Source organism: Spodoptera frugiperda, chromosome 1, assembly GCF_023101765.2.
Source record: "Spodoptera frugiperda isolate SF20-4 chromosome 1, AGI-APGP_CSIRO_Sfru_2.0, whole genome shotgun sequence".
NCBI classification, from domain to species: domain Eukaryota; kingdom Metazoa; phylum Arthropoda; class Insecta; order Lepidoptera; family Noctuidae; genus Spodoptera; species Spodoptera frugiperda.
The window spans coordinates 8,392,378-8,406,231 of record NC_064212.1 but is presented as its reverse complement, the minus strand read 5'-3'; the positions used below and the strand labels follow the sequence as shown (position 1 = coordinate 8,406,231).

At 35.9% G+C, this 13,854-nt stretch overlaps 1 protein-coding gene across 9 annotated transcripts in view; it reads right to left on the bottom strand.

Annotated features, from left to right (window-relative positions):
* LOC118273138 (neural-cadherin) overlaps positions 1-13,854 on the bottom strand; it is a 281,396-nt gene that overhangs the window by 61,586 nt on the left and 205,956 nt on the right. The window contains exon 1 of one of the 9 annotated variants that reach the window (XM_035589944.2): positions 6,533-6,826. The exons of 7 other annotated variants lie outside the window; for them this stretch is intronic. In XM_035589944.2, coding sequence (XP_035445837.1) covers positions 6,533-6,584 — 52 coding nt within the window. In that variant the 5' untranslated portion in view covers positions 6,585-6,826. Of the gene's footprint in view, positions 1-6,532; positions 6,827-13,854 lie in introns of those variants that run through there. One more of the 9 variants, XM_035589945.2, reaches the window with a different exon arrangement.

The following is a 13,854-nucleotide window of genomic DNA, read 5'->3' as shown; positions in this document are numbered from 1 at the left end:
ATGTGTAGTAGATCAAAAGAGCAATATTTACATACTCATCAATGTTTGAACTTAATGCTGTGTATGTTCTGAAAACACACCGTGCTAGCGTCAGAAATCCGAGCTTTATAAACAAAACCAACGCAATGGCTTTCGGTTTGAACGTATACGAGCGTTTACTTTGCACATGTTTCGAAACTAGTCTTAGCTCTCCGAATAAATTGAGGCTCCGCAAGTTGTCCGAAAAAGCTCTTACTTGTCCCATGGGCTGTTTGTTTTAGGGAGAGAAAGTGATGACCCAAACCTGGACAGATTTTAAACAAAGAAACAGTAAATCGAAGGACGTTTAGGAACGTAGGTGTATTCGATTTACAGTTGAAGAAATAAAGGATCGAACTGGCCTTTTTCTAAGATAAACAATTCTTGTTTTGCGTATACAAACAAAATCGTTTTCTAACCTTCTACACGGGTTGTGCAAATATTGTGATAGAGTAAATATAAAATATTAATTTCCGTATAGGCACAGCACAACACTACACAACACCGATTCACCGAAACTGTCAACATGTGTACATACACTAAACACTAAAATAAACAAGGGTTTAACATAGACATCTAAATTGGGTAAACTCGTGAAACTTTTCGAATATTGGAAACTTCCTACAAATATTATTAGTTACTAGAGCAAAATATCAATCTACCAGCATGATATTAATGTGCGCGGAAGTTTACTGAGCTGCAACAATTCGCGCCGCAGAATAGCCATCAAGACGTTCAAGTTTAAGACAAACATCCTAAGTTCAAGGAAACCGATATATCGAATTACCTATTGATAGGTAGCTAGCGTTGTTTGCGGGTACACACGGCGAGTATATTTCGTACAAATAGAATTTGTGACGTGAGGATACTGGGCGAGTAAGGCGTAGCATTCGGAAGGCATGTAGTGGGCGCGCGGCGGCAGCAAACATTGTTCGCGCGGACGAATTAAATAAACAAGGTGTCGTTATTGCAGCGTGCCGGCACCGCGACCGGTGCGGGCGAGCACGGAGACCGGACCGCATAAAAACCTAGCATGTAGGGGCGCGTGCCACCGCCGCCTGCCGGCCTCTTGACACGTTTTCATAATGATGATTCACTAGATTGCGTTTATTAGCGCATTTAAATGAATTAATTGCGTGAACGTGCATTGTTATAAACCATTACGTCGCGTAATGTTATTTTATTAACGAATTTTATTTTATTTGTAAGCCCGGCCGGAATATTCAATTACTTTAATATGTCAAAGGGCAGGCAGGAAGGTGTGACGCCGGGGTATCGGAAGTATTTCGTGTATTTGTGACGGTGTTACAAGCCGTTACTTCCCCAAAGGCATATTTTCGCATCACTACAGTAAGAAAACTAATTTCGCGTGTTTGCTTGGCAAGAGGGCGCGGCAGTGGCATTCCTAAGAAATGTGCGAATCGTTTGGATACTACGTATACGTATTTGTGATATATCGGTATGTCTTACGCAGCTATAACTGTGAACTCTCTCGGTTATTGCAAGTTGGTATATTTTTATCAGTGTTTCGTAACTTGGTACCCGCACGCACGTGTACACCGATATATTGGTTTCAATGGGAGGATTGGAACTCGGAGCCTGTTACTGTCGTGTTTTTTAGCAATTAAGAGATACAAGGGCTTTCTGTAAACAAAACGAGTTAACAATGCCAGCCTTTGTGTCTGAATGTTAATTGATATTTCATAGATTTCTGTGCAAACGCACAACGAATGAATTTTCGTAACAAACAAACAATATGTATGTGGGGACGCGTCCTGCTCGATTCATATTGCATTTTTTATAGCTCTCCCTGTTTTATGGCCTAGTTTTATTGTTTGTACATGGGGATAATCTGGATGAACATATGGTTACCCACATACCTAAATGGAATGAGGTTCTTTGTCTGGAGTTAAGCTGGGTCTTGTGACACGTGGGAATTCAAAGGTAACTAAGTACTCAGTTTATATTTTACATCACGCGGTCTGAACCCCTGGGCTTTCAATTTGTAGCTGTAATTATTCGGTTATAAATTCTGTTAATTCAACTACAAGAACTATATACACACGAGTTGAGCACATAATATGTCTCAGGGCCTTGCCTACATTTCACAACTTCAAATTGGACATCGCACAGAACTTTAATAACACTGCTATAATCTATCTAACTTAACATTTTGATAAATTACTTATTACAAAAAGTAATATTACTCAATGTAAATCCATGATGATTTCAAATTTAAATTTCAAATCAATGCTTCATAATATTCGTCGGTACCTAATTTTGTATCCACACTGAAGATGAATATTAGGACGGTAAGCCAAAATGAAACGATATTATTATTCAAAGAGAATTTTTCATTAAGATATTATTGGATGGATGTGTACCTATTATACGTATACCTATAAGTTTTTTCATAAAAATATGGATAAATCAGGTTGAACAAGTAATAACTAACTCGCACGCAGGCCGGATCCTTCTCGTTAGCGAGTGTACAGTGGTTTTCAATAGGAGGCATTAGTATAAGTGGGTTCGGATGGCCGTGGATTGGCCATTGTGCTGGATTGTGTCGATTACATTCGCGCACACACCGGTCCCCTCGGATTGAGTTATTGTCTCGGCGAAGGCGCCGGCTGGCCTTCCGACGCCGACGCCCAGTCTGCGCTCAGGTGCATCGCTAATGCCCCTTTTTCTAATATAATCCTATTTGCATGTGGCTAAGCTGTTTGTCGCAATGTTATTACTTTGTTTACGTCTGTTTGTGTTGCTATCTCACACATTATTAAACTAGATAAAATACTCTAGACAAAGTTAAGTTGCTTTGTGCTTTCCTGGTATAAAAACAAGGTGATTAGAAAATGTATTTAAGATGGTTATGAGATTGTTGTTTTACTTTGTTATACAACAGATTCGTGTTAACACGTTTTAGACTTGGTATGATTTCATAACGAATTAGAGACAAGACGGTAATTAATAATAAATTGGTTTGATACGTGATATGCACCAAAGTTTGTACATTCTGAGATACCAATTAGGAGAACCACACATTAATGTGTATCTAGTTGGGAATTAGCGAGCACGTATGTAGTCGGAATAATAATTATAAACTGCACAAGTTACTCGCTCCTCGATCTTGGAGTTTCACTTTGGTGTATAAGTAATTAATATCCGTCATTTACAGGATTCGACGTCAATAGCTGTTTAAAATCTCAATAAAACACGACTAAATTAAGATGGCGTTAAACCTTTTACAGGTGAAAAACCAAACTACGTATAATTTACTTTGTACGGCTTATAATTATTTGGAACAAATTCTATCTTAAAAGGTACTTGAAATTAGGTCGTTAAATTATCAAGAGCGTCACTCTGCTGATAGCTAAATGGTATTTTCGAAAGGTTTAAGCCAATTTCAGTTGTAAACGTTGAAGATTTCCGTGTCTTTCATGAATTTTAGAAGCATTTGCCGTCTTGAATAAGTATCAAGGCTGTAGGAGTACTTATTTTAAGTGCTTGGCTGTTAATTTTAATCATAATATAAATGCCTAAGTATCGCTATAAAACTTAATTGTGTTGATAAGAATTTCTACTACAATAAATATATAGTTTCTTTGTACTGAAAGTTTCTATATTTTATTTTAACAGTTCAAAAATGGATAGAAGGAAACGATTGAAAGATAAATCTGAGGAAAATCAGTGTGCTGCCGACTTTTATATTAAAGAGATTATTATTAAGAACATTTTCCTTTAACTACGCATACCTAAAAGGGCTTGCCGTATTTTAATGGATTTTATGTTAGGTACACCTAATCCTTAAGGTTTTGGTGATTGATAAGGGTACACATTACGACGCAATGGTTACTCCTGAATTATGTTTGTTCATTTTGCTTTGTAATATGTAAAAAAAAAGTTTACTCCCATCAGTCATAGTCAGTTATGAATGAGTGTATCAACTCAAAAAAGTACTTAAGATATATGTATCTATTAACAAAAATTGTGTTCAACTTGAGTTGTAGGATCTAAGAAAACTATTTTGACAATGTCATTGTCTTACATATAAAACATAGAATTTTTTACGGTCTCCCTGTAATATATGAAAAAATAAAAGCATCACGTCACGTGTGCGACAATGTACCAACTTCTCGTCGAAACGAATGTGTATGTCAAAACTAGTCCCAAACTCGTCATAAAATTCTATGACGACAAACTATTTTATAGTGACTATTCATAAAATCGAGCCCTACTAATTGTATTCGAAGTTAGAGTGAGTCCATTGTGTGTTATCTATAGAATAGTTCCTAATTTATTCACCAGTTCTTATCTAACAATCTGTTTACAAAACGAAAACTAAACATTTTAATCTAGATCTTAAATATTGATTAAATAAGAGATATAATCGCGATGTTGCTGACACGACCGTCGTAATTTTGTTGTTATTTGGTGACGCACGAACTGTCCTCGGGTAAAAATAGGTAAGTTGGGAAAGAAGAAGAAATATAGACAGTTATTTCACAAGTACATGCGGGTTCGAAGCAACCCATTCAAGATGTCGGTCGACACCCACTATTCTTCAAGCTTACGTGACCACAGTCAATAACTTCTTTACCGAAAGTTGAAGGCGTCAGAATGCAACAATATTGTGTGTGCCCAGTAACGAAATAAGTTAGAAATCATGTTTACAGTATATCAAGGTTTAAGAGCCACTTCCACAGTTTATTATTCGGCCAATATTTGTGTTCGGAGTATGGAGCCATTCCCAGAACTTTTAATATAATATTTAGACGTATCGTTTACATGTGGGAAACCAAAATGAAATCCTGGAAGATCAAACGAAAGCCCACTAATACATTACATTTAATAAGCGATATAAATAAACAGTGACGGTAGTTAATTGTTCTCATTAACAAATTAAGCAAAAGTCGCCTAAAACAATAAGTGGATTGATTCAACAAATGAGGTCACGTAATAAATTGGAACCTGGCAATTAATTTCTGACGGCCAAATGAAATAAAAACAGTGTCAGTATTGGCTGATTATCTTGGCCTAAGATAGCAAAGGCACGTAAAGAATACGCCTCACTAATTACTGTTTGTCTTTATTGTACATGTTTGTGGACCGACCTTTTTACTCAGTCAACTCAAATGTCATGCGCTTTTCTACAGCCAATATATCTACAATGGATGTTGCCACAGCGAATTAAGAAAACATGTACCGTCTGCGTTTACTTTTCTCCGACACGATATTTTCTCATACTGTACACAAAGTACGCCTTCATTTAATAATATACTTATAGCGATACACACGCGAAGTTTCAATGGCAACAAGTACATACATTACACGGCGCTAGTAACATCCAGTAAACTTCGTCAACTTGTCTCTTACAGAGATTGCGTTAAATGAAATTTCAAATATTTTCATCTTGTGTAACTAACTAGCAGAACATTGTTATCGAACTCACAGGTACTTTGCACAAACTTACAAATGAACTCAATCAAAAATACGAAGCGAAGCAGTGCAGTCGTCGCGTATAATTTATATTATTCTATGTAGTGCCTAGGTACTGTGAGCGACAAACAGTCAACTTTAAAATTTAATTAAGCTGTTGGACTTCAGTGCTCTTGTCACTGTAACCTTACTTGGAGATCTGAATCAATTCATTATATAAAATGCGCTCTTTTATTAAATCTCACATCTGAAACTTGGACAATTTAACAAAATATTACGACGTGAGTTTTTATTGGATCAAAACGTAGACACCGATAATTTATGCAATAAATCTGGTGTATTTTTTCCTTATTAGTTAGCTGTTTTATACAGGAAGGCCGAAGGAACTCGACTTTAATAAATTTCGCCACAATGAGGCCCTGTTGGGTAAATGCAAAGTATAATGCCGACAATGGGCTTAATGACGGAGTACCTCTAAAACAATAGAGCTACGCATCATGGGAGTTAATTGTTACATATCAATTAGCATCATCCGATGTCGCATAAAGTATACGGAGCACGCATAAAGTAAACATAACATTAATTTTATTAAACGTAACAACCATACATCTTGGATGTCAGCGCCGTATGACAAAATTATAATGGTACCATTATGGAGTAAAGAATTATTGTTATATTCTTTGCTAAACATATTTCGTAAAATGAAATAAGAAAATGACGAGGGAAATTTCCCGTTATGATTTACTATAAAGCTATTTGGTATTATCAACCGTATAGACAGGTAAGAAAGGTTTCTTGTTAGTTTACAGGTACTTTTTCAAATTGTAGCATTCATGAAGAGTCGTGCGTAAACTCGCCACCGAACCGAATGCCAAATGGACCATAAAAATGTCATAAATGACCTACCTACTCCATGGATAAGAAACTAAATAAGATTATTGGAAAAACCATGCCACTGGTTTTATATGATAGTCGTAGTAATTTTGGCAGTAAACTAAAGAGTTGATGTGGTACGCTCTGATTTTACTTGACTCGTGTCGATAGCTGGAAGTAATGGAAGAAAATAGTGGCATACCCAAGTAAGTGCTATTTGTTAGAACCCAAAATATTTTCAGCGGGTCCACCATATCCGCGCGTGCATATAGCACCGACGGCGCTTCACCGCATGGCGCACTTTAACTGTCAACGTTGATTATTATCACACACAAACACAGTCGTTGGCACATGTAAACAACTATTATTCATAATATTAAATCACTGATCACATGCGGTCTTATTCCCGACTCCGAGTGAACGGAATTAATTATCATTGAAGTGTGGGTGCGAGAGGTAGCGTCGCGCGAGGCGGGCGGACGGCGAGTTGCCCAAGCCGAACTGACGCGAGCCCGCCCCGGCGTGTACCCCGCCTGGCCGACGCGACCTCAACCAACATATTTTTCAATGATAAAAACCCCCCTTGATAGTATTAATGGACACCAAATCTTCATTAACGATGACACGATAACTATAAAAATAACTAGTTGCCAAATAACTACTACTAAAATACGGAACATTATCATTTTCTCTGTCTAGATTTTTTACCGAAGCAAGATCACTCTTTGTGCTTCAAATCTTGTGCCAGCCGTTTTGAATATGCAAAATAAATTATAGATTAATCTTTGAGATTTACTTAGCCTCGACTCCTGGCGGCTGGCGTATAAATTCTGATCACGAAATTAATTATGTTTTATAGGAGGTTTAATCAAAGGATCCCTACAAATAATCAATTAGGTACAAATTAATGTATCGGAGAGCTAAAGCTATCTCAGTAATTAATTTGCACCTTTCGGACGGCCTGCAGATTAAGCCGGTTGTGATCGGCCCGTTAAATGTATAGTGTTGGAATCTGATAAGATTGCCATTAATCACAGAAGCAGTTCCGCCCAGTTCCGGCGAGTGCGATGTTCCGTTAGTCAGGAAGTGAGTCGCCGAGCCACGTGTATAAACAGACATGTCAAACATCTCGCGCATCGCCGGACGTACTTACGATGCCCAATAGCCTTTCTACTTTGTATCTCGGTACACTGGCGACGCTGCCACGTGATAAATTGTCCGAGTCGGATTCAAATACTCGCAGTACAGTCGAATTACAATCGCCTCAAGCATAGCTCCGTGTCGTCTGCATACAAAACGATTAATTAACAAGGTCAACAAATTTTCGTGAAAACAGAGACTACAAACAACAAACTCCAAGAGTATAAACAGAAAGATAACATTGCTAGGTCCGAAATGGAATCGTGTTCATTATTGTGGTTAAAATTTAATATTATAATACTTGGAACCCTCAAACTGGGTGGAGCTTTTATTTTGGGTATCGTAGCTATAATCAAAATATTCAACCACGCCTAGATTACAAACCTAAGTAATCACAAAAGTTTCTGTATTTATGGTACTTGTAAACGAGTTAGTTACATCGCGGATCTAGAGATACGTAGCCTGTTTAAGGAAATGTGCTAATTCATTTTATTAAGCGCCGTAGCAAAAGTACGAAAACGGCAACAATTTAAGAACATTCTTTAAATTCACGATGGCGGTGCCAAGAACATTAACCTTGGAGAGTAAGATTAAGTGCAAGTAGCTTGTTACAAACTGCTGCAGTGTAATGTACTTGGAAGAATAAATAATCTATAAATACAGCATACATCAGTAAAGCCAAATCGTTGAAACACTCACCGCAACAACAACTATAAAGTACAACAGAGTAAATTGAAAAGTTAGTAAAGTCAGTTTTAAATGAGTGTTTCCAAGTGGAACACGCATAGGATAACAAATAAATCTAAACACTTTTACAACTCTCATACTGTAGATCTTTTTCTAAGTTTCGCCCGGCTCGGTCCCTAATTCCCGTCGGTGCAAAGAAAAATATTTGTGAAAGCAATGATCAAAGCTTGTGTCAATGAAATTGTAAATAAGCATCCCATTTTTAATTCTGGCGTAAAATGAAGATGGAAGAATATTAATAATGTATTTTTGGGAGCAGATGAATTTTTTGTTATGGTAAGTGAAAGTGTTGAGCTTACTTGGACAAAATGGCTAATTCATGTGTACCATAACGGTTGACGAGGGTTGTCCCATGTTGGTCCGTTTCAATAAATATGAGATCGTATTTGATACTTAGTATTTTTTATCATAACTTTGCTCGGGCCACAATTTTCGTCCAGTGACAGACTGTGGTGATTGATTGCTGTGTAATCACTAATGATGTGGACGAAAGAATTTTAGTCTGTTAGACTTGATTAGGAAGTCTGAGTCTATGATCTAGGACTAGATTAGAGATAAAATTGCTTTAATTAGTTCGTTTCTAGTAATTTCTGCATGTATCACGAATGATACAATTGAAGGTTATGTTTATAAGCTATTTTTTAGTATTGCTGTATCCTTATAGAAAATAACAGGTCAATAATTTTCAATACGAAATATAGCAACAAGAACCTTTTAGCAACTCTTGTATATTTTCTTTAGTGAGCCTAACTTGAGATGGCAAACATATTTACTGAAAATTTTCCCATATTTGTATAAGCCTTTTTCCGTGTTGTGTAAATAAAAAACGTTGTTATATTGACTTAAGCCGGCGCTATTGTATGGCGCCGTTACGAGTTACCCCACTGTCTTCTTACATTTTTTGCAACATTGAAAGAAACGACCGTGTTTTTCATTAATGACTAAAAGATAACACAATGCGGTATTCGTTTCCTTTATCTTATTAGTTGAATTAATAACAAGAAATTCAAAATTTTCACAAACAATTATGTGTACAATGTAATATTAAAGTTACAGAAACGGGGAATAATAGAAACTAATTTCAATGTTCTCGAAATATTTTCATAACAGGATTTTGTTGACCTTGTGTTTTGTAATAAATAATAACTATTACCCTATTTATACTAAAAGGTTTCATTTCTAAACCCATTTACTAATCTGATTAAAATAATGAAACCACCATATTACTACAGGTTCAATGTAAGTAAATTAGCTAGCCAAAACTGTGGTCGCAAAAGTAATATCATATGTCCAAGTTAACCACACAAATGTGTTTTGGCTTTTACCTTCATAACATCGAGAATATGTGCGCGTACCAAATATCCTGTATAATGAAAATCTTAAAGAATATTTGCAGAACACGGCCCTGTATATTGTATAAATAAAAAAAGTTAGCAGCTAATTTAGCAGTGAGTCGTTCTCCGTCCCCTGGGTTGGTGCGAATATTCTTGTGAAAACAAAGAGAAATCACACGAGCTTTGCGGTGTGAGGGGAGCCAAGTGGGTAAGCAGCGAACCAGGTCGTTAATACAAGGACCTGGCTGACGGCCGATACTTGGCTTATGCTCCGTCTTGCGTTCGCGTCGTAAACCTACTTTGTATACTACTAAATATAGGTGATTAGACGACTATAAAAGCTGAGCAAAGTAGAAACTGACATACAAAGGTACCGCGTTAGTAAATGAACTAACATTTAATATTATTGTATGTGAATTTGGAAATCTATCTATCAATAATAGGGAATTGAAAAGCGACACGGTTATATAACATTTGTATTATGAGTTTCACAGTTCAATTGAAACTGCATCATATCACTGCAATAATAGTGTGTTCACATTTATTAGAGACGCTCCTTAATTGTGAAGCGACACTCCGATGAACCTTGCATCGGTTGGACCAAGACTGAATACAAAGACAGCGTCGGCCGGCGGCGGCGTGCGAACATCGGAACATCGGAATAGATTCTCTCACACGGGACTGCCACTATTATCCTAGTATATAAATTTCTATGGCACTGAATACCGCTTTGGCCGGGCTGGCCTGATAACTATTTTGTGTATGACCTCAAAGTAGTTTGGACGCTGTGAGCCAATGTCGGAGCTGAACAGAATATTGTGCGACGTGCCCGTACTGTCTACTAGCGCAGTATTTAGGCTGCAGATTTAACCTAGATGCGCAAACGTAGCCTCCCCCATTAAGCATACGTCGTTAATTTATTCGCCCCATTATCTTTGCACTATTTTAGCGATATCTTTGGAACATTGCGGATTCAGTTGAAGTAGCTCAAAAATCTTGCTTCTCTTGGAATTAATAACGTTATCCGCACATTTCTGTCACTGTTCCAGATTTTACAAGTTCTCTGAAATCCAAGTGTGTACTGAGTTCTTACTGAGAACTCCGAAGAGTTATGTGACGACAATACAAAATAGTAAGTTTTAATATAAAAGAATAATACGAAGAACTCATTATAAGTATGAACGCCTGTTTTTCTGCTTCTCAGAAAACACAATCTAGTAAAGACTTACTCAGGATTTATTCAGATATATGAGAGACAGCAATAACCAACTAAGGTGAATAACGATAACTATTACATAATTAATTTGTCTCACACTAGCCATTCTCTCAGGTAAGTAGATTACTAACAATTTCTATACTACAATATCACAAATAGGTATTATATTTACAATATTTTTGCCCGCGACTTCGTTCGCGTGGAATAGTGACTTCCGGCAAATTTTTGGTTTTAACCACATAGTTCCCGATCTCGCGGGATCTCTTCAAAAATGAGATGTGGAAGATATTCCAGGTCTTCAAAAATCAACATAATGAGCTCTGCGTTTGAATTTAATAGATGTATACTCACTTAGGGCATTGAAAAAATATTTAAAAAACGGACTTAAACTAACTTAAAACTAAAGAAAGCTACGAATTACGAATTTATAACAATTAAAAAAGAAACTATATTACAACCTATCCTCTATGCTATAATAACCAAGCTTAAACTAAATAATTTAAAAGAAACGACTTAAATCTAATCTAATTAAAAAAAAATTAGACTTACAATTTTATTTAAAAAACTAACTACAGTAACTACTAATAATCGATATCAAACTAAACCTACGTTAAATAGTTAAAACCAAATAACCAGGAAAACCCAACAAATAAACTTATTAATTGACAAATACAACGAAACCAATTTAGAATATACGAAACAGCAGGACCACTACAGACAAATAATCATACGACTGATAATACACTTTTTCTACGATACGAAATGAATGTAACGAAACCATAGCGCGATCTATTTCGATCCCAACGCCATCTATCGAGGATAAAGACAACTTGGATTATTTATTTATACTCCGTTCGGGCATTTTCTTTGTACTAAAAGTTTAATTATATTGATATTATTTTTTCATTATTTTTTTCATACCTTTTTACTATTTATTTACTTTTTTTCGATGAATTAAAACAATAACATGAACCGAAGTCGTGTAACGATCGACATAGAATTATCTATACTCCGTTAGAGCATTTTCTTTGTACTAAATGTTTTATTATATTGATATTAATTTTTCATACCTTTTTACTATTTATTTACTTTTTTTCGATAAATTAAAACAATAACATGAACCGAAGTCGTGTAACGATCGACATAGAATTATTTATAAATAATTTATTTCTTATTTTTATTTTTTGATTTTTGAAATAAAAATATATCTATGTCCTTTCTAAGGTTCTAAACTATATCTGTACCAAATTTCAACCAAATCCGTCAAATAGTTGCGGAGATTAATGGTATAAGCATAGAATGTTCGACGTGATTCTTTAATTTGACATAACTTTTTTATTTATGAACCGATTGACATGAAACAAACACTAAATGTAAATTTAAGCATCCCACAATATATTCGTGAAAACCGCATCCAACTCGGATCAGCCGTTTCTGAGATTAGCGCGCACAGACGAACAGACAAACAGACAAACAGACAAACAGACAAACAGACAAACAGACAAACAGACAAACAGACAAAAAAAAAGTTAATTACATTTTTGGGTTCGACATCGACATAACAATAACCCCTGCTATTTTTTTTATTTTTATTTTCAATGTACAGACAGCACTTTTCTACGATTTTATTATATGTATAGATATTGAATAGATAAAGTAGGTACTAAGAGAATTGGTAGGTAAAACGATTATTGGATTCGGTAACATACGAGTACTACTTATTTGTGAGTATCGGCTACGGCGTAGTCGCGTAGTGAGCTCGTAGCGCTCGTAGCGTTCGTAGCGGTTGTGGTTTTTATAAACATGGAATCAATATAACTAGCAGAGATTATTATTATTATTTGTTGGCGGATTATTTTGTTTCCCATTGTTATCACAGGGGTCGATAACCTTATATAAGTTGCTTTATATACCGCCCGGGTAATAGGATTGTCGTTGATAAAACGTGATAGGATTTACTGGTATATTGTCGTGAAAACGATGTTTTATTGCAAAGATGAAATATTATATTTGAATAAGGAGTATTTCATCAGAATTATAATGTTGTTACTCATATAAAAGGAAATGTTATTTATGTTAGTGTAAATATAAATGTTATGGTTATACTTAGGCTTTATGTCGATCAACAGTAATTACTGTTACGGTTTTATCTTTATTTTTATTCCTTTTATTTGTACCAATGTACATGTAAGTAAATAATATTTCATTATATGAATACGTTACATGAAACAAGTAATAAAAAATTTCATATACGGCACTGTTTTCAGTTACCAATACGAAGTAATAAAAATGTGATAGATAGCAGTCATGCATGAAATCAGTTGAATAACTTCATAGACCAAGTCAAAGTCAAAGCATTTATTTCAATCAATCCTTAATTAGGCACTTTTGACACGTTAAATTGAATTGTCCGTCAGTCTATCTGTCAGTGAAGCTAGATACTGGTTCCAAGATGAAGAAGAAGAACGAGCAAGAAACTCCATCGTCACTCGACAAATACCAATAAACAATTTCACCTTTAATTTCAAGTCCAAACACATTAATTACTTAGAATAAGTTTAACTATTATCTCTAGATAATCACAATGCAGCTGTATAATCAATCATAGCCTAAAACCCACAAACAATGGAGCGTCACTAGAAATCCTAGTTTAATTTAGTTGCTCGTTTACTGACATAACAACCACATTTGAACGGAAATGTTATTACATACGTCATTGTGCCGCCAGATTACATAATTTTGATAGCTCACAATAACAGAACCACGATTCGTAATCAGTTATATTGAAGACGTACAATCACAACTTAACCCCTTTTAACAGCACGCCCTAAAAGAAATAAATAAAACCTAGATGGCGAAAGTACCCAGTGCCTGTTTGAAGCCTAAGAAGGGGATAAGTCCGCGGCCTTTATGAAATATTGATGACGTTGACAAGTACGGGATAATTGTTGAGACGTGCCATGAATAGTAATTTCATTACTGGATAATAAGCTTGGTCGCGAGGTAGACGCTGGCGGGCCGCGACCAGCCCGCGCCACAGTACTCTGCAAACAGACCGCCTAATGGGATCCTACGGCATTAAATTAA